Source organism: Salvelinus namaycush, chromosome 8 (genome assembly GCF_016432855.1).
Source record: "Salvelinus namaycush isolate Seneca chromosome 8, SaNama_1.0, whole genome shotgun sequence".
In the NCBI taxonomy this organism is placed as follows: domain Eukaryota; kingdom Metazoa; phylum Chordata; class Actinopteri; order Salmoniformes; family Salmonidae; genus Salvelinus; species Salvelinus namaycush.
Window position 1 is genome coordinate 20,378,830 of NC_052314.1, and position 22,380 is coordinate 20,401,209.

Consider the following 22,380-nt stretch of genomic DNA (forward strand, 5'->3'; position numbering starts at 1 on the left):
TTATTCATTGAAATTTAAGTTATTTATCTATATCAGCTTTGGAACTCTGTCTCATGGCGCTATCTCCCTGGTATCTCACTATCTTGTGGGGTGTCTCAGTCAGAGAGAAACAGAGTCACAGTGCTATTGCGTAGCTCAGCGTTGCTGAGGATTGAGAGCTCCATGGCTGAGTCTGGATGAGGTTGCCCTGCCCTCTGAATGATAATGTGTTTCTGGTAGCAGGCTCATCTGTTTGGGCTATGCTGTGTGCTGTTGGCATGCCACCCCCCAATCCCACAATCCCCCTGTCTCCCAAAGCTTTGATCGCTAGCTAGGCTGGAGACATCGGGCCCTGCCAGCTTTCCTCTGTACCAAACAAATCCCCAAAGTTTAGGGCTGGCACTGCGTCCCGCCCTCCAGATTTCACAGGCGATGCCGTATGTTGCTGGACACCACTATTGTTCAATACGGAGACCATGGACATGCCAGGAGAGCACCGGCTGCGGTGTAACCATGGTGAATGGGCTTTTGTAAAAGAGATCTGCTCTCCAAGAACATAGGCCCATACACAGTTTTACAATGCTTTTATAGTTGGAGGGAGATGTGGATGGGGTATACAGTGGGTATAATACACTACATGACCAGAAGTATGTGGACACCTGTTCGTCGAAAATCTAATTCCAAAATCATGGGCATTAATGTGGAGTTGGTCATCCCCTTGCTGCTATAACAGCCTCCACTCTTCTGGGAAGGTTTTCCACAAGATGTTGGAGCATTGTTGCGGGGACTTGCTTCCATTCAGCCACAAGAGCATTAGTGAGGTCAGGCACTGATGTCATGCGATTAGACCTGGCTCGCAGTCGGCATTCTAATTCATCCCAAAGGTGTTCAATGGGGTTGAGGTCAGGGCTCTGTGCAGGCCAGTCAAGTTCTTCCACACCGATCTGGACAAACCATTTCTGTATGGACCTCACTTTGTGCACAGGGGCATTGTCATGTTGAAATAGAAAATATCCTTTCTCAAACTGTTGCCACAAAGTTGGAACCACAGAATTGTCTAGAATGTCATTGCATGCTGTAGCTTTAAGATTTCCCTTCACTGGAACTATGGAGCCTGAACCATGAAACACAGCCCCAGACCATTATTCCTCCTCCACCAAACTTTACAGTTGGCACTATGCATTGGGGCAGGTAGTGTTCTCTTGGCATCCGCCAAACCCAGATTAGTTTGTCTGACTGTCAGATGGTGAAGCATGATTCATCACTCCAGTCCAATGGCGGCAAACTTTACACCACTCCAGCCGACACTTGGCATTGCGCATGGTGATCTTAGGCTTGTGTGTGGCTGCTCGGTCACGGAACCCCATTTCATGAAGCTCCCGACGAACATTTCTTGTGCTGACGTTGCTTCCAGTGTCTGTTTGGAACTCGGTAGTGAGTATTGCAACCGAGGACAGACGATTTTTACATGCTACGTGCTTCAGCACTCGGCGGTCCTGTTCTGTGAGCTTGTGTGGCCTACCACTTCACGGCTGAGCCGTTGTTACTCCTAGACGTGTCCACTTCACAATAACATGTGAAGTTAAATAAAGGTTAAAAAAATAAAAGTTGAAAGTTGAAAGTCACTGAGCTCTTCAGTAAGGCCATTCTACTGCCATGTTTGTCGGTGGAGATCGCATGGCTGTGTTCTCGATTGTATACACTTGTAAGCAACGGGTGTGGCTGAAATAGCCGAATCCACTCATTTGAATGGGGGTCCTCATACTTTTGTATAAATAGTGTAACTAAAGGAATAATATGAGATGCTATCAGAGCTCTTTTGCTCCTGGACTGCATCTCTCAATTTAGTCAGAGTGTTTCATCTCCTGCTGCAGTGCCCTCTGCTCTGTCATCTCCGAATGAGAGGCTGATGGGAGTCGTCGGTCTCCAGATAAGAGGTCAGATAAACAGCAGACTTATGACCACTGGTATCATATCTACTAAGACACTGGAGAAAAGCCATGACTGAGACAGATAGGACAGGGAGATGGAAGACCATGCAGACATGAATTTGAGAGACAGACTGAATGAAAAATGTTTGTGTGTGTCTGTGTATGTTTATGTTGGTGTGTGTGTGTCGGCATGTGTGAGTTAGCTGCAGTTAGGGGAAATGTGTGGTGATCCATCAGTGCCAGGCGGGGCTCTCAGCAGGGCTCTCAGCAGGGCTCTCAGCAGGGCTCAGCAGGGCTCTCAGCAGGGCTCTCAGCAGGGCTCTCAGCAGGGCTCTCAGCAGGGCTCTCAGCAGGGCTCAGCAGGGCTCTCAGCAGGGCTCAGCAGGGCTCTCAGCAGGGCTCTCAGCAGGGCTCTCAGCAGGGCTCTCAGCAGGGCTCTCAGCAGGGCTCTGAGGAGACACACACTAACATCCTGTGACCGTGAGGATCCTGTTTTGGAGCCCACGCTGCTTTAACTGCAGGTCAACACAGCAAATCAGCCGGCCCGTCAAGTGGGGTCATGACCCTGGTCTGCCCCAGCTCCCAGACTGAGGTACTCTGGTGTCTAAGTAGAGGAACAACCTCTTTCGGGGTCACAGGGTGACTACTGCCCTTCCTATAAACCATGCATCCTGTTTATACTGCTACTGGCTAGTAACCCATTCCCTGTCACTCACTGAGACTAATTAATAGTCAGTTTGATTCTTTCTGATATAAATATTGCTCTTTTGGGTACTTTTGGATTTCTTATAAATGCCCATTTTGGTTACTGTGAGTACAAGTTATCCATGCACCCTGCAAACCTGTTGCTCTGCTCTGATGCAGTAAACAATCTACATATAACCTGTCACATAATTGTTTTATATTTAACTAGGCAAGTCAGTTAAGAACAAATTCTTATTTACAATGACGGCCTACCCCAGCCAAACCTTCCCCTAACCCTGATGACGCTGGGCCAATAATGCCCTATGAGACTCCAGATCACAGCCGGTTGTGATACAGCCCGGGATCGAACCATGAAGTGGTTCACTTAAGTGTACTTATTTGGTAACCCATGTAGATTCAAGCTTCATAAAAGTTCTATCAAATTCAGAAATGTATGATGCTGTTTGATACATGGGTCATGTGTGATCTCACTGATTTATGGTCAGCTCTGGGTTTCCATATGTCTGGACTCTCAGGTCTACAGGCTGATCTCAGGCCTGTGGATTTACAGCTCTCACCTGATAGACCAGATCTGTATGCCCCATTCATTTTAATCCAATATGTTTGCTGTCATTCCTCCCCCCGTCTCCCCAGGCTGAGACTCTCTCTCTCTCTCTCTCTCTCTCTCTCTCTCTCTCTCTCTCGCTCTCTCTCTCTCTCTCTGTCTCTCTCTCTTCGTCTGTCTGTCTGTCTCTGTCTCTTCCTCTCTCTGTCTCTTCCTATCTCTATGTCTCTCTGTCTCTTCCTCTCTCTCTCTCTGTCTCTTCCTCTCTCTCTCTCGCTCTGTCTCTTCATCTCTCTCTCTCTCTCTCTCCCTCTTCGTCTCTTCCCCTCTCTCTGTCTCTTCCCCTTTCTCTGTCTCTCTCTTCCTCGCTTTCTCTCTCTTCCTCTCTCTCTCTCTCTCTGTCTCTTCCTCCCTCTCTCTGTCCCTCTCTCTGTCCCTCCCTCCCTCTCTGTCTCTGTCTCTTTCACTTTCTCGCTCTCCCCCCCTCTCTCTCCTCTCTCTTCCCATGTTTAGCCATGGGCTTTGGTTAGTTTTAGCCTCGTCTAGAAGGGTTCTATATTATATTGTGAGTAATGATGTCCCTCTCAACCCTTGATACAGGAATGGCATGCATACTGTAGATGACGAGTGTTGATGCCCATGCAGTCTCTGGAGTGAGGTATGTGGAGAGGGATGACCTCTGGTTCCTCACTGATCCAGGATTCTCTTCCCTGCCTGGCACAAGCTGCAGGTGGATTGGACCCACCCTGAAGGAAATGATATGCAGACAGGAAAATATTAGCTTAGGCTCAATCATGTTTCTGTGCTGGCACATCTGCAAATGTTTTGCTGTAAGGTTTACACTCTAACCTTTCTTTGGCTGACTGGATTGTGGGCTGTGCTTTTGTCCCTGGCTGAGCACATTTACAGTGGTTTGCAAAATGTGTTCTTGGCAGACAGGAGACAATGGGAATGAAAATGTCAAACAAGAATCCCATTTACTAGGGTCAGACTTGAGCAGAAAATACATATGCAGAGTGCATGAATGTGAATGTGCATATGCATTACGTATGTGTGTGTTTGTCTGTCTTGAGAGAAAGAAAGAGATTTCAAATGTTCACAGTATTTAAGGCCAGCGCCACCGCTTCACATAAAAACCCACCCCACACCATGGCTCTGTCGAGGGTAGGGATGAATCTCTTCCTCTCTCTCCTCTCTTCTCCGTTTGCCTCTCTCTCTCTTTCTCCTCTCTCATCCCTCCATCAACTCTCCCTTCATCTCTAATCCCTGGCTAACAGATCCCAGAACAAAGAGTGACCCTGAGCTTCTGTTGAGTTCTGCCTTCGCCCGAGGAGAGCAAAGAGACACCCTGTGGGCCTGTTCTCTCTTTAACAGACAGCAGAGAGAAAACAATATGACTGTATACCTATCACTTTATTCCCTCACTCTGTTTATGAAGTCTTTGGACACCAATACTTCTAACTTTGGTGGAATGGATGATAGTTATTAAGACAAGATGGTAGAATATAGCTGTCAGGCTGAACCCCCATACCATGGACCATGTGTAGCTTAGACCCTGTATCCCTGTCTGTGTCCCACGGTGGCAGGGCGTGCTCTGTCAGCTGATATCCTCTCATTGTTGCTCCTCACCGTCCCACTGGTCCCATCTCTGTTCTCTCACTCTACAGCTGTTGTTCTGTCTGGAGGCCTTTTGATCTGTATGTCTGTCAGCACTGTGTCCGGGTACTGACCCCTCTACCCGGAGTCCAGCGCGTCATCAGCTCCTCACTCTGCCAATGGGCTGGTTAACAACTGATCAATGATCTCGCAAAGTGCTATGTTTGCTTGATCATGTTGTCAAGCAGCTGTGTTGTCATAACTCTCGCATCACTGAAATTATGCTGCTTTGCCCCCTACCCTGATTTCCCACTTAAAAAGCAGTCATTTTTATATTTTCATTATGGTTCTAGATGTACTTGACCCTCTGAAAAAGGAATGTGCTATAACATGTACTGTATGTCAGAATGGTGTGTTATTGGACCAGTGCAGATCCAAATGTTGTGTTCCAGACCCTGCACATCAGTGCAATAGTGATGATATGAAGAAAACTTTTGTGGCAACTACCGGACATATGGACTCTGGGTTGTATCTCTTTTAAGTGACTGCCCTGGCCGAGTTTAACTACATATATCAAAGTATAGGCCTGAGTCCTTTGCTGCAAGACAATACGGCGTCTCTGTGGGTCCACAGCTTTATTTTCAGTCTTCACTGTTTCTGTGACAAACGGCCCTTTTCATCATAATGCTATAAGATTCTAAAGTAATGCTCTTTATGACAGCTATGCTGTATATGCTTGTTTTATATGCTTATAGAAGTGTATAGCTTCCAGGAACGGATTAGCCATTGAAAAATAAGACTGAAAGAGAAGAAAGGAAAATAACATGTTGTCATTATGTTGTTTTAAAAGTATGCTGCTTATTTATCCCTTCTTTCTGGCCCCACTCTTACCATACCAACCCTTTCTACTTCTCTATCTACCATACCACCCCGTGCTACTTATCGCTATCTACCATACCACCTTGTGCTACTTATCGCTATCTACCACACCACCCCGTGCTACTTATCGTTATCTACCATACCACCCCGTGCTACTTATCGCTATCTACCATACCACCCTGTGCTACTTATCGCTATCTACCATACCACCCTGTTCTACTTATCGCTATCTACCATACCACCCTGTTCTACTTATCGCTATCTACCATACCACCCTGTGCTACTTATCGCTATCTACCATACCACCCTGTGCTACTTATCGCTATCTACCATACCACCCTGTGCTACTTATCGCTATCTACCATACCACCCTGTGCTACTTATCGCTATCTACCACACCACCCTGTGCTACTTAGCGCTATCTACCACACCACCCTGTGCTACTTAGCGCTATCTACCATACCAACCCTTTCTACTTATCGCTATCTACCATACCACCCATGCTACTTAGCTCTATTTACCATACCACCCCGTGCTACTTAGCACTATTTACCATACCAACATTGCTACTTATCGCTATCTACCATACCACCTCTGCTACTTAGCGCTATTTACCATACCACCCCGTGCTACTTAGCTGTATTTACCATACCACCCCGTGCTACTTAGCACTATTTACCATACCACCCCGTGCTACTTAGCGCTATTTACCATACCACCACTGCTACTTAGTGTTATTTACCATACCACCTCTGCTACTTAGCGCTATTTACCATACCACCTCTGCTACTTAGCGCTATTTACCATACCACCTCTGCTGTCACAGGCCTGCAGGCTCTGTGTGACTGGCAGGGAAGGACAGGACTCAGCAGGGTTTTGACAAACACTTCTAGCTAGAGAGAGTGAAAAGAGCAGCGCATCTGAGCTCAGGCCTCTGAGCAGGACTTTGCATCAGAGGTGTGTTGCTCCAACTCCAAACATTTTTTCCAGTTGTAACTATTTCAAAAGAATGAAATATATGTGTAAAATGGACGTACTGTATTTGAAAACAAAGCTCATCCACACAATGTAAACTGCCAAGGTGAAATGCAGGTAATCTACTAGGCTGCCTTTTTGTGTGTTTAAAGACCAGCATAGAGGACATTTTCCCTCCACTTCCCTATGCCTGCCTTGCCTGAGCGCAGCCGGATCGAGTACTCATCCGAGAGAGAAAAAATAGGAATTCAATTTTGTGCTCTTATCAGTTCCAAGAGTAGTCTGGGTTTTAATTTGGAGGTTGAAATGACTTGAGAAGGTGGAAGGAAGCAGCTGTACAGTGAACAAGGAGACGTGGGCAATCAGGCTATCACACAGATCTAAGGCCGCCTGCCTGGGAAAATAATTTCCAAGAACTGGATAGGCCACCTGATCTGGCTTCCCAAACTCCTTAATAAGAAAATCAATGCAATGCGATGCTTCCAACCCTATAATTACATTAGCCCATTTCTGTGTTCACTGGGAAGGATGTTTGAGAGCCTGTGCTGAGGTAATGGCTTGTAGAGAAAATGATCGTTAAAACATTTGGCTTAGTAAGAGAGCTAGTGTTTTCTGTTTCTTAATTGCTGTAGCAGTACATACTGTAAGATATGCTTAGGTAAGTTTGATAGATTCTCTCTTGGGATCTACTTTTCCTTATACTGGATCCTGGCTCTTATTTCTGTCATACTACATGTCACATGCCTGTTTTTTTTAAACAACGGTTTTCTGGAGTGGATAAGATATTGAAGCATGAATTAATGTCCCATGAGTTCTCTCACTTACTGCAACTTAGCAAAAAAAAATCTGTCTTTAGTCTTATCTGCTGAGAGTGGGAGAAAGGCAATTTAGTGGAGGATAGACTGTGGAGTCATGGTGCAATGCCACTTACTGCAGAGGGATTATGGAAATGTGAATTGCGTTCAGGCAACTGATTTCAGAGCGACAGCTCCACGCTGGGACCATTCCTTAGTCATGAGATAATAAGTTAACTTCTACACGCAGCAGAATACTTAAACAAGTGATGATTTAATGCCACCATAATGCACCACTTCATATAACTGTAGCACAGGAGGTATTACTGCCTCTGTGTATCAACTGTAGTTTGGAATCCCTTTCTTCTGCCTTCAATTCTTCTTTGAACAAATTCAGCTGTAGCCATTCTTCTCTTGTCGGGTTGTGCGATCCGTTTAAATGTTGCATGGAGGGTGCCCAGAATCAGATCAAGAACATGAAGAAAATCTGTTCGGTTGGAGCCTCGGAGCAGGCTGGTATCGAGTCAAGCTTGCCTAGATGAGGGACAAATACAAATCCACTTATTTAGCTTGACACATTCACATGCCAATTCACACTTGGAAAGGCAGATGAGCAGTTAGCATTCTCTGTAATGGCTGTTTATGTTGTCCTGGCGTGGTGTGATTATGCAATCTTGCCACCATAGCGGGGATTCTTCAAGCAGCTTAATATGAACAAACAAGCTCATTATTTTTATATATAATAATATACAGTTGAAGTCGGAAGTTTACATACACCTTAGCCAAATACATTTAAACTCAGTTTTTCACAATTCCTGACATTTAATACTAGTAAAAATTCCCTGTCTTAGGTCAGTTAGGATCACCACTTTATTTTAAGAATGTGAAATGTCAGAATAATGGTGGAGAGAATTATTTATTTCAGATTTTATTTCTTTCATCACATTCCCAGTGGGTCAGAAGTTTACATACGCTCAATTATTATTTGGTAGCATTGCCTTCAAATTGTTTAACTTGGGTTTAACGTTTGGGTAGCCTTCCGCAAGCTTCCCACAATTAGTTGGGTGAATTTTGGCCCATTCCTCCTGACAGAGCTGGTGTAACTGAGTCAGGTTTGTAGGCCTCCTTGCTCGCACATGCTTTTTCAGTTCTGCACACACATTTTCTATAGGATTGAGGTCAGGGCTTTGTGATGGCAACTCCAATTCCTTGACTTTGTTGTCCTTAATCCATTTTGCCACAACTTTGGAAGTATGCTTGGGGTCATTGTCCATTTGGAAGACCCATTTGCGACCAAGCTTTAACTTCCTGACTGATGTCTTGAGATGTTGCTTCAATATATCCACATCATTTTCCATCCTCATGATGCCATCTATTTTGTGAAGTGCACCAGTCCCTCCTGCAGCATAGCACCCCCACAACATGATGCTGCCGCCATTCACGGTTGGGATGGTGTTCTTCGGCTTGCACGCCTCCCCCTTTTTCCTTCAAACATAACGATGGTCCGTTCTATTTTTGTTTCATCAGACCAGAGGACATTTCTCCATAAAGTAAGATCTTTGTCTCCATGTGCAGTTGCAAACCGTAGTCTGGCTTTTTTATGGCAGTTTTGGAGCAGTGTCTTCTTCCTTGCTGAGCGGCCTTTCAGGTTATGTCGATATAGGACTCGTTTTACTGTGGATATAGATACTTTAGTACCTGTTTTCTCCAGCATCTTCACAAGGTCCTTTGCTGTTGTTCTGGGATTGATTTGCACTTTTTGCACCAAAGTACGTTCATCTCTAGGAGACAGAACGCATCTCCTTCCTGAGCGGTATGCCGGCTGCGTGGTCACATGGTGTTTGTACTTGCGTACTATTGTTTGACAGATGAACGTGGTACCTTCAGGCGTTTATAAATTGCACCCAAGGATGAACCAGACTTGTGGAGGTCTACAATTTTTTTTTCTGAGGTCTTGGCTAATTTCTTTTGATTTTCCTATGATGTCAAGCAAAGAGGCACCGAGTTTGAAGGTAGGCCTTGATATTTATCCACAGGTACGCCTCCAATTGACTCAAATTATGTAAATTAGCCTATCAGAAGCTTCTAAAGCCATGACATCCTTTTCTGGAATTTTCCAAGCTGTTTAAAGGCACAGTCAACTTAGTGTATGTAAACTTCTGACCCACTGGAATTGTGATACAGTGAATTATAAGTGAAATAATCTGTCTGTAAACAATTGTTGGAAAAATTAGTTGTGTCATGCACAAAGTAGATGTCCTAACCGACTTGCCAAAACTATAGTTTGTTTACAAGAAATTTGTGGAGTGGTTGAAAAACAAGTTTTAATGACTCCAACCTAAGTGTATTTAAACTTCCCACTTCAACTGTATATACCATTGAGCAGATGCTTTGATCCAAAGCGTCTTACAGTCATGCGTGCATACATTTGACATATTCTATTGTTTTTTAAACATTTTAATTTCACCTTTATTTAACCAGGTAGCCCAGCTGGGAACAAGTTCTCATTTACAACTGTGACCTGGCCAAGATAAAGCCAAGCAGTGTGACAAAAACAACAACACAGAGTTACACATAAACAAACGTACAGTCAATAACACAATAGAAAAGTCTATATACAGTGTGTGTATATGTAGTAGGATTAGGGAGGTAAGGCAATAAATAGGCCATAGTGGCGAAATATTTACAATTTAGATGTGCAGATGATGATGTGCAAGTAGAGATACTGGGGTGCAAAAGAGCAAAAATAAATAACAATATGGGTCTGAGGTAGTTGGGTGTGCTATTTACAGATGGGCTGTGTACAGGTACAGTGATCGGTAAGCTGCTCTGAAAGGTGATGCATAAAGTTAGTAAGAGATATAAGTCTCCAGTTTCAGTGATTTTTGCAATTCGTTCCAGTCATTGGCAGCAGAGAATTGTTAGGAAAGGCAGCCAAATGAGAATTTGGCTTTGAGGATGACCAGTGAAATTTACCTGCTGGAGCGCGTGCTACGGGTGGGTGCTGCTATGCTGACCAGTGAGCTGAGATAAGGCGGGGCTTTACCTAGCATAGATTTATAGATGACCTGGAGCCAGTGGGTTTGGCGACGAATATGAAGCGAAGGCCAGCCAACGAGATCATACAGGTCACAGTGGTGGGTAGTATATGTGGCTTTGGTGACAAAACGGATGGCACTGTGATAGACTGCATCCAATTTGCTGAGTAGAGTGTTGGAGGCTATTTTGTAAATTACATCGCCGAAGTCATGGATCGGTAGGATAGTCCGTTTCACGAGGGTATGTTTATCAGCATGAGTGAAGGAGGCTTTGTTGTGAAATAGGAAGCCGATTCTAGATTTAATTTTGGATTGGAGCTGCTTAATGTGAGTCTGGAAGGAGAGTTTACAGTCTAACCAGACACCTAGATATTTGTAGTTGTCCACATATTCTAAGTCAGAACCGTCCAGAGAAGTGATGCTAGTCGGGCTTGCAGGTGCGGGCAGCGATCGGTTGAAGAGCATGCATTTAGTTTTACTAGCATTTAAGAGCAGTTGGAGGCCACGGAAGGAGTGTTGTATGGCATTGAAGCTCGTCTGGAGGTTTGTTAACACAGTGTCCAAAGAAGGGCCAGAAGTATACAGAATGGTGTCGCCTGCGTAGAGGTGGATCAGAGAGTCACCAGAGAAAAGAGTCGGCCCGAGAATTGAACCCTGTGGCACCCCCATAGAGACTGCCGGAGGTCCGGACAACAGGCCCTCCGATTTGACACACTGAGCTCTATCTGAGAAGTAGTTGGTGAACCAGGCGAGGCAGTCATTTGAGAAACCAAGGCTGTTGAGTCTGCCGACAAGAATGCGGTGATTGACAGAGTCGAAAGCTTTGGCCAGGTCAATAAAGACGGCTGCACAGTACTGTCTTTTATCAATGGCGGTTATGATATCGTGTAGTACCTTGAGCGTGGCTGAGGTGCACCCATGACCAGCTCTGAAACCAGATTGCATAACGGAGAAGGTACGGTGGGTTTTGAAATGGTCAGTGATCTGTTTGTTAACTTGGCTTTCAAAGACTTTAGAAAGGCAGGGCAGGATAGATATAGGTCTGTAACAGTTTGGGTTTAGAGTGTCTCCCCCTTTGAAGAGGGGGATGACCGCGGCAGCTTTCCAATTTTTTGGGATCTCCGACGATACGAAAGAGAGGTTGAACAGGCTAATAATAGGGGTTGCAACAATTGTGGCGGATAATTTTAAAAAGAGGGTCCAGATTGTCTAGCCCAGCTGATTTGTAGGGGTGCAGATTTTCAGCTCTTTCAGAACATTTGGGTGAAGGAGAAGCGGGGGGGCTTGGGAAAGTTTCTGCGGGGGGTGCAGAGCTCTTGGCCGGGGTATGGGTAGCCAGGTGGAAAGCATGGCCAGCCGTAGAAAAATGCTTATTGAAATTCTCGATTATCGTAGATTTATCGGTGGTGACAGTTTTTCCTAGCCTCAGTACCGTGGGCAGCTGGGAGGAGGTGCTCTTATTCTCCATGGACTTTACAGTGTCCCAAAACTGTTTTGAATTTGTGCTACAGGATGCAAGTTTCTGTTTGGTCCTGGGATAGAACTGGTGGACACCATGTTGCAAAAACCATGCTCTACCAACTGAGCTACAGAGGACAACTGTGTTTTGCTGTAATTCCGGAACCTATTACACGCCATGTTATTGCCACATACTCAGACTGAAATTAATCTGTTGTTCTTTTTGGCGTTATGTTTTGACAGCAGAAGAGGTACGGTACTAAGGCATAGAGAGATATAGTGAGAGAGGTTGAATGGTGAGTGGGTGGTTGATGATAATGAGGCAACTTAAATTCTCTTAGTCAACCCGTTAAGTAACCTCTTAGTCAACCCGTTACGTGATTTCCAGGCTTTTGCGCAGGAGGAAATGTCTGGTTTGCGAGACTCACCCATGGGTGGAGTAATGGTAGTCTACATGTGCGCCCTGGATACAGTACACTGGGGATGTTGATGAAGAGTCTAAATACTCTGTTCTCTCTGTCTTTTCTTTCTGTCCTCCCTGCAGCGTGTCCCCAGGGGACGTTCAAGTCCACCCAGGGGCCAGGGCTGTGTCTGCAGTGCCCCCCCAACAGCCGCTCCACTGTGGAGGCTGCCACTATCTGCGGCTGCCGTAACGGATACTATAGAGGAGACATGGACCTGCCCGAGGCCTCCTGCACCAGTAAGTCTCACACTCCGACTAATCAATGGGAAAATACATTTGAAGTTCATTTTCATTTGGAAAGGGCGTGCTCAATATCAACTGTTCTACATGTGCTGCTTATTCGGCACTTCCCATGCTTGACTGCAACAGTGTGAGTATAGAACCTGAGGGATGTGTGAATGGCCACCCCCTCCTCTACCAGCTTCATTTTGAATACTCACTCTTTAACACAAGGTCCAGTCAATGAAGGAGAAAGCACTCTGGTCTAAACAACTGCCCGACCGAAAAACTTTATGATTCCATCGATGGATGAGCAGCTGTTCTAGGTCTCTCTCCATCTACCCCATTGCCCCAGATCATATCAATGTAGGTTGATACATGAATACCATTTAACTGCTGTCCCTGAGGTTGAGCCAGCCACTCCAACCACTGCCCTAAAACTCCCTGATTCAGTTCCCTTCAAACCCACAGGGACAGAGAAAGTGGGGCACTGCGCTATGTAGGTGACCTGGATAGACAAGCACTAGGGGAAAATAAGACACGGTCACCCCATTCATAAATAGTTGAATATGAAACTCATTTGTGAATGAAAGGTTGTTGGGTCAGAAAACACAGTCTATTGAACCATTGTTGTTCTATCCAGACCCCTTAGACGTGCTATTATAACTCTTCTATTTCATTGCCTCCAAACCATGCAAATGGTGCTTCTCAGAGGGACACTTTGGAGACACTTTGGATCTGCAAAACCCAGGGCTAGAGCATTAACCTTTTACTGCAGTGGGATAAATCAGGGTCACACAGAGTGTCTCTTTGTAGTTTTAAACAAATCTACTTTGAAACAAAAGTATATACCTCCCACATATGGTTATGGGCTTAAAGTAAAACACCTGTACCATGTCAGATATAGAGTTGAAATGTATTCAATCTTGAGTTTGCATTCCAATATTACACTTTATATACTTCACAGAAGACTGAAATATACAGTGCATTCAGAAAGTATTCAGACCCCTTCCCCTTTTCCACATTTTGTTACGTTACAGCCTCATAAAAAAATGTATTAAATCTTTTTTTTCCTCATCAATCTACAAACAATACCCCATAATGACAAAGCGGAAACTGGTTTTTGGAAAAAGAATTGCAAATGTATACAAAATAAAAAACAGAAATACCTTATAAGTATTCAGACCATTTGCTATTAGGTTCGAAATTGAGCTCAGGTGCATCCTGGTTCCATTGATCATCCTTGAGATTTGATTGGAGTCCACCTGTAGTATATTCAACTGATTGGTCATGATTTGGAAAGGCACACACCTGTCTATATAAGGTTCCACAGTTGATAGTGTATGTCAGAGCAAAAACCAAGCCATGAGATTGAAGGAATTGTCCGTAGAGCTCCGAGACAGGATTGTGTCGAGGCACAGATCTGGGGAAGGGTACCAAAATATTTCTGCAGCATTCAAGGTCCCCAAGAACAGAGTGGCCTCCATCATTCTTAAATGGAAGAAGTTTGGAACTACCAAGACTCTTCCTAGAGCTGGCCGCCCGGCCAAGCTGAGCAATTATGGGAGAAGGGTCTTGGTCAGGGAAGTGACCAAGAACCCCATGGTCACTCTGACAGAGCTCCAGAGTTCCTCTGTGGAGATGGGAGAACCTTCCAGAAGGACAACCATCTCTGCAGCACTCCACTAATCAGGCCTTTATGGTAGAATGTCCAGACGGAAGCCACTCCTCAGTAAAAGCCACATGACAGCCTGCTTTGAGTTTGCCAAAAGGCACCTAAAGAACTCTCAGACCATGAGAAACAAGATTCTCTGGTCTGATGAAACCAAGATAGAACTCTGGTCTGAATGCCATTCTTCATGTCTGGAGGAAACCTGACACCATCCCTACGGTGAAGCAGGGTGGTGGCAGCATCATGCTGTGAGGATGTTTTTGAGCAGCAGGGACTGGGAGACTAGTCAGGTTCGAGGGAAAGATGAACGGAGCAAAGTACAGAGATCCTTGATGAAAACCTGCTCCAAAGCGCTCACGATCTCAGACTGGGGTGAAGGATCACCTTCCAACAGGACAACGACCCTAAGCACACAGCCAAGACAATGCAGGAGTGGCATCGGGACAAGTCTCTGAATGTCTTTGTGTGAACGAGCCAGAGCCCGGACTTGAACCCGATTGAACATCTCTGCAGAGACCTGAAAATAGCTGTGTAGCAATGCTCCCCATCCCACCTGACATAGCTTGAGAGGATCTGCAGAGAAGAATGGGAGAAACTCCCCAAATACACACACACACTTGTAGCACACAAGATTGTAGCGTCATACCCAATAAGACTTGAAGTTCAGCAAAGTACTGAGTAAAAGGTCTGAATTCTTATGTAAAGGTGATATTTCAGTTTTTATTTTTAATACATTTGCAAACATTTCTATATATTTTTTGCTTTGTCATTATGGGGTGTTGTGTGTAGATTGATAAGGGGGGGGACTATTTAATCAATTTTAGAATTAGGCTGTAACGTAACAAAATGTGGAAAACGCGTTCTGAATACTTTCCAAATGCACTGTAACATAAACGTTTGACATAGAACAACTGGATTTTCTGTGTTTTTTAAATTTGTATAATGTTTATTAATTATGGAATTATGAAAAATATGAATAACATTTCACCAATGAGTCCACTAGAGTGTGGGGTGCTTGTCTTTTCTCTCTCTGGCCTCTTATCCCTGATGGTGGTGAGGCGCTGGTGAGGGGCTTTTCTCACTCCGTTCATGTGACTTTGCTGTGACTAAGAGATGAAGCCTGGACTCCTGCTGGGCCTGGACCGTCAGTGCTGTTCCAATCCTGGGGCCCCACTATAGAACACTGCAGAAGAGCTTCAGAAAGGCCTTTATCCCTTCTCTCTCCTCTTTCTCCATTCCAGCTCCACTTTCTGTTTTAATGTGATTAGCAGGATGAAGGTACTCTCTCGGGTTCTAGAGTTGGGTCTTAGAAGCATCTATAGGTCCGCTGGGCGTGTGTGTGTTTGTGTGTGTGTGTGTGTGTGTGTGTGTGTGTGTGTGTGTGTGTGTGTGTGTGTGTGTGTGTGTGTGTGTGTGTGTGTGTGTGTGTGTGTGTGTGAGAGAGTGAGAGAGAGAGAGAGAGAGAGAAATGGTAAATGACTGTTTGTAATGGTTCTTTCTTTCACAACAATTACCCTCTGACACACATGCTCACCTCCACCACCTATCAATGCTCACACTCTTATCCCTCTCTCTCTCTAGTTCAATTCAAATGTCTTTATTGGCATGGGAAAATATGATTACATTGTCAAAGCATGTGAAATAGATAATAAACAAAAGTGAAATAAACAATAACAAAATGAACAGTAAACATTATACTCACAAAAGTTCCAAAGGAACAGAGACATTTCAAACTATCACATTTCAAGGTAAGACCCAGATGCAGACAACATCAAATTAACAACAGTTTATTAATCCAACAGGGGCAGTAAAAGACAGGTCAAGGGCAGGCAGTGGTCAATAATACAGATAGGTGTGGCAAAGGTGCAGAATGACAGGCAGGCAGGCTCAGGGTCAGGGCAGGCAGAAAAGGTCAAAACCGGGAAAACTACAAAACAGGAACAATCGAGAGACAGGAACAGAGGGAAAAACACTGGTAGGCTTGACGAAACAAAACGAATTGGCAACAGACAAACAGAGAACACAGGTATAAATTCACAGGGGATAATGGGGAAGAAGGTCAACACCTGGAGGGGGTGGTGACGATCACAAAGACAGGTGAAACAGATCAGGGTGTGACAGAAATGTCATTTTATGGCTACATACAGTGTTGTAACGATGTGCAAATAGTTAAAGTACAAAAGCGAAAATAAATAAACATAAATATGGTTGTATTTATAATTATGTTTGTTCTTCACTGGTTGCCCTTTTCTTGAGGCAACAGGTCACAAATCTTGCTGATCTAATGGCATACTCTGGGATTTAACCTAATATATATGGGACTTTATAAAATGTATCAACATTTTATTTTCAAATTCTTTGTGGGTCTGTGTTATCTGAGGGAAATATGTGTATACATTTGGTAGGATGTTAAGAAGTACAGCTCAGTTTCTATCTCATTTTGTGGTCTGTGTGCACATAGCCTGTCTTTTCTTGAGAGCCAGGTCTGCCTTCGGCAACCTTTCTCAATAGCAAGGCTATGCTCACTGAGTCTATACATAGTCAATGATTTCCTTAATTTTGGGTCATTCATAGTGGTCAGGTATTCTGCCACTGTGTATTCTCTGTTTAGTCTTTCTCTCTCTCTCTCTCTCTCGCTCTCTCTCTTGTCATCCCTGACACTCTCTCTCTCGTTTTCCATGACACTCTCTCTCCCTCTCTCTCGCTTTCTCTAGTCCTCCCTGACGCATACTCTCTCATCCTCCTTGACGCATACTCTCTCTTGTTTGTCCTCTCTGACACTCTCTTTCCCTGTCTCCCCCCCCTCTCTCTGTCTCTCTCTTTCTCTCCCCCCTGTCTCTCTGAAATCAATTCAAATTGGCATTGGAAACATGTTTACATTGTCAAAGCAAGTGTAATAGACAATAAACAAGGGAAATGAGCAATCAGAAATTTACAGTAAATATTACTCTTTTTTTTATAATATAGAAATGTCAAATGTTATTATTGGCAATGTACAGTGTTGTAACACTCTCTCTCTCTCTCACTCTCTCTCTTGTTCTTCCTGACACAGTCTATCTCTCCTATAATGTGTCTCTCAGTGTTTCCCTCTAATCCGCTAGCTGTTAACTCCAGTGAGACAGTACTGAGACAGTGCGGAGGAGGCTGAAAGGCATGTGGGTGTAGTTGAAAAGAGCTCCTGACTATAGGGCCTTTACTCTTAGACAGGCTTTGTTCCACCACAGCCGTCACTGGGGACCCTGTGCTGTGACCATTACCAAGTCATCAACCATCCAGACTCACACAAAAGGTCTTCTTCTCAATTTTATGGAAAGAGAGAACACTAAAAAAGGAAAGAAGTGAGAGAGAGAGGAACGATCCTAATATCAGACACAGGAGGCTGCTGAGGGGAAGACGGCTCATAATAATGTCTTGAACGGCGTGAATGGAATGGCATCAAACACATGGAAACCATGTGTTTGATGTAGTGTATTTGATACCATTCCACCTATTCCACTCCAGCCATTACCACGAATCCGTACTCCCCAATTAAGGTGCCACCAACCTCCTGTGATATCAGAGTAAATGAGATCCTCCTCTTACTTTCCTATAGTGTCTGTAAAGTTTTTCCCTACCATTTCATAAACATTTTGTCAATGTGATTTGAATTTTTGGGTGTTTTTTTTTAGTATTATTCAGAAACCAACCTTCCCCTTTTCATCTACTCCCACTCACCACTTTGACTATTAAAAGTGTTCAGAGACAGCAGCTGCATGGCATATGATTACACTAGTGAAGAGTGCAGATATGATGCTGAAGCTTTAATCAATGTAATGAATGCATGGTTTCTGACTGTAGAGTGTGGCTGGCCACCCGTGTCCTTATCCTCTTACTGTTTATGTCAATCAGGATGTATCAGCTTAAATAATTATTCCCCCCACTGATGTCGAGTGCTAATTGAGGACAGTGTGAGTTCGCTTGAAAACGCTGCACAGTTGTGGAAGGCAGATCTCTGAGGAAACAGTGTGGAGCAGAGCTAACCTGAAGCCAGCCTCGTAGCGGGTGTACATCTAAGCATCCTTGTTCAGTTTGCATGTTATTGACTCACATATTTATTCTACTTACTATTCACCAAATTAGCTTAGAGATGAAGGTGGATTTCAGAAACACAAATAAACACACCCACCACATGCAAGCAGTACGCACTTACACACACACACGTTAGTAGTATAAACACGTATACTTTCTCTCTCTATTGGTTTCCCCTGCTCACGGACTGTGCAGTAGAGCAGCTGTTAGGCTGTGTGTAGAATCAGTGTGAGCGAGGCAAGGCAAGGTGTGTGTAAAGTGGGCTGGTGTTCTGCTGCTCCCTCTGTCAGATTAGAAGGCTGATGGGTTGACACTCTCCCCACACTGTCAGCAGGAGAGCAACGCTACGCTATAACCATGGAGCTGCACTGGTGAGCCTTCATGCTCCTTCAAAGACCTATCACTCACTACTACACCTCTTAAACATCAGGTCCCCATCCATACCCCCCTATTGGAACTTCCTGTACCTCCCCTGTACACCCCCCTGGAAGCCCTCATCCGGCCCCATCCTGGGCCTCGCTATACTGCTGGAGAGGAGAACATTGATGTTTAATTATTCTAATTAAAGCGGCACCCCTACGGCAAGCCAGCAGTGTTGCACAGTGTGTGGACTTGACACAACATTGACGGTAATTACCTGGAGTCAGATAGAGAGACAATAGCTATTACTCCATCAGGGAAAGGAGTGATGAGACCATTCTACACTCACATAGCTCCGCCTCACGCAAAGAGGCAAGCATCTTAATGTCTGCAGCTGTAAGATTAATTCCCCAGTCTGTGTGGTCATTTGTGGTCACACATGCACGCACGCACGGAGGGCAGGGCAGCAGGTAGCCTATCAGTTAGAGTGTTGCTAGTTTGAATCCCTGAGCTACCAATGTGAAAAATCTGCCAATGTGCCCTTGAGCAAGGCACTTAACCCTAGTTGCTCCAGGGTCGCTGTTAATAATGGCTGACCGTGACCCCAATCTCCAAGGCTGTCTCAGGGGGATCTGGGTTATGCAAAAACACATATGTGTATGATGCACACTTGTACATGTGTGAAATAGGACAAATGTAAGCACCGACCAAATTTTAATTTATATTATTACAATATGCACATGTAAAAACATGGGCCTGGTCATCTCTTGCCCACTCACTCAGTCTCATGAAATATGCAGGTAGCGTAGAGACTCAGTTACCCTCTTCCCTTTGCTTTCACACTCAGACATAGACAGCTACAAAAGGTCATGAAAACATACAAATAAAGTGTTGCTCCAGACAGATTGAAACTAAAACGGCCTCTCATGGGTTTTCCTCGAAAGGTAAGGTTGAATGTTAAAGCAGCCTTGGCATCTTTAGAGCAGACAGTTTCAGACTGCTGTGCCCCCTTGGGTTTTGATATACAGTAGCACATGGCAGAAGCACTGAGGACTGGAGAGTCTAGATTGACATTCAAAAAGCAATTTGTCTCTGAGACATACCCATTAAAACCCTACTTCCCCTGTTCTTTATTAGGACATCAGGTCACAGAATCCTGTTTAAATCCAGGCCCACTGGGCAAAAACTAGTGGAATCAATGTTGTTTCCATGTCATTTCAACCAAAACATGTAATTTAATCAACGTGGAAAACTGATTGGATTTGCAAAGAGTCATCAACGTTAGGGAATTTTGTGTTTTTTTCCATGTTGAATTCAAGTTAGTTGATCATTCAAACAAATGTAAATCAAAACTAGACTTGAACTGACGTCTGTGCCCAGTGGGGGGGGGGGGGGGGGGGGGGGGCAACAGTAATGGTGAACTACCAGACTTACTAGCTAGATACATTGTTGCTGTACTATAATATAATGTATTAAAATGTCCCGGTGGAAGATAACTTTTCCTTGAGTCATATCATGGCCTTTTCTAAACACCAAAGGGCAAAGGGTTTTGTCATGGGCCTCTCCACAGGGCATCTGGAATGCCTGATAATACAGATCAGTAGAGTCCGGCCTGTTATTTCCCTAGCCCCTCTGGGCGCATTCCGGAATGGCATCAGCGGAAAAGAATGAGAGAAAAAGGACCGCCAGAATGGCATCAGCGGAAAAGAATGAGAGAAAAAGGACCGCCAGAATGGCATCAGCGGAAAAGAATGAGAGAAAAAGGACCGCCAGAATGGCATCAGCGGAAAAGAATGAGAGAAAAAGGACCACCAGAATGGCATCAGCGGAAAAGAATGAGAGAAAAAGGACCGCCAGAATGGCATCAGCGGAAAAGAATGAGAGAAAAAGGACCGCCAGAATGGCATCAGCGGAAAAGAATGAGAGAAAAAGGACCGCCAGAATCGCATCAGCGGAAAAGAATGAGAGAAAAAGGACCGCCAGAATTGCATCAGCGGGAAAGAATGAGAGAAACGACCGGTCCGGTCAAGGAAGAAGTGTTCCTGGATGTGGATGTGAGGCCTAGCTGTGTAAACAGAGGTGTGATTGTTAGCGTGTGGAGTCGCGTGCCGACAGACTTCCAGACGATGTCTTGGTGTGCTGTGGGTTTAGCCTTTGGCTCTTGGTCTTGCTGGGGTGATGGGTGATGGTTATGTGATGGGCCTCTCTAGTTACTGCAGAGTAGTTTGGACAGTCAATACGCAAGATTCCTTTTTTGTAGTTGTTATTTTGCTCACAGAAATGAATACAACCTTCAAAGAGTTTTGGGCTTTTGATGAATCTGTGGCGGCTTCTTGTATGTACTTAATTATTCTGTTTCTCCATATGTGAACTGTTATTGTAACTCACAGTTGATGAGAAAAAAGTCCATTCTACACTTAAATTGCATATTTGCTACAGATTGTTGGCTAACCCTGTAACTCTCACTCTGAGGTCTCCTGGTAGGGTTGTACAGAAGGCTGGTGATCCATCAAAGGCTAGTCAATGGCAAAACGATTACCCCCCTGTCGTGTCCCTGAGGGCAGGGGCACGAGGCGCAGTATCAATTACCCTCAAGTTAATTAGCATAGATCTACAGACCAGTCTGAGGGTCTTGGTGTCGATAACTCAGCTTGGTGCAGCCCTGTGCCACTGAGCCAAATCAACCTTGACTCCTATAGCTGATGGGACAGTGGGGGAGAGAACAGTAACTAACGCTGTAGACAAATTAGATTCCCTCGCAAATTAAAGCAGGGAGGTGCTAGTGGCGATAATGTGGCCTGTAAATTAGACATTAAGTAGTGATCAGATCAACCTTCTCAACCCCTCCGTGTTTTATTTTTGCAGAGCTGAGAAACACATCACAGACATCGCAACAGGATCTATTAAAACTAAGACAGGCTTTTCACTGAACGGACCAGTGACCCTGTGTTATGTGAAGTGTGAACCGAGTCTTTCAATAAATCCCAACTAAAAGAGTCTCTAATTGGCCACACATGGCAATCAACACCTACTTACAGCCATATCAAGATACATTTAGAAAGTACACAATTACATATATTAACAAACAGTAAGCAAGACAGATGTATTCCCTATACAGTTCACTGGCTGGTCTACTATAGAGCTGCTGTATAGAGCAAAGCCACTCTTCTCCACAGCACCTGACCATTACTGTTGTAATCCACAGACTCAGACTGCTGGCTCTGCTTCACATAGAGAAACAGAGAATGTGAGGAGGTGGATCAGGAGAGAGAAATATAAAAGAGGGGAATATTGACCAATTCCCATATATTCAGATCACAGCCGTGACTTACGGAGATGAAAGGGAGAAGACAGAAAAAGTGAATCAGAGAGACAGAAAACCCAGGCTGCTAAGGCGTGGTCAGACCGCTGTGTGTACATCGGCAACCGCTATCAGAAAGGCATATGTTAAATTGGTCAGCCAATACAATGATCTGTCAGTTCCTCTTGATTCACTGGTCAAATAGAAATTGGAGTCCCACAGTGATGGTTGGGCTTCGTGAAATTGTAAACACACACATACAGTAACAACCGACTATTGTGAATGCAATCTTGAAGTTTTGAGAAGCCTTCAGTGCAGCCACCATAGGGAAATATGTCCACAAAAATATGATTGGACAAGATAATGTTGTGTGATGATAATAGCTTTAGTCTCAAGCA

The 22,380-nt window shown here is 44.5% G+C and overlaps 1 protein-coding gene across 1 annotated transcript in view; it reads left to right on the forward strand.

Moving 5' to 3' along the window:
- The window catches only part of LOC120052503 (ephrin type-B receptor 1-like), a 120,673-nt gene that overhangs the window by 32,803 nt on the left and 65,490 nt on the right, over window positions 1-22,380 (forward strand). The window contains exon 3 of the mRNA XM_038999451.1: window positions 12,444-12,599. Within this exon, the coding sequence (XP_038855379.1) occupies window positions 12,444-12,599 (156 nt within the window). The remainder of the gene's footprint in view (window positions 1-12,443; window positions 12,600-22,380) is intronic.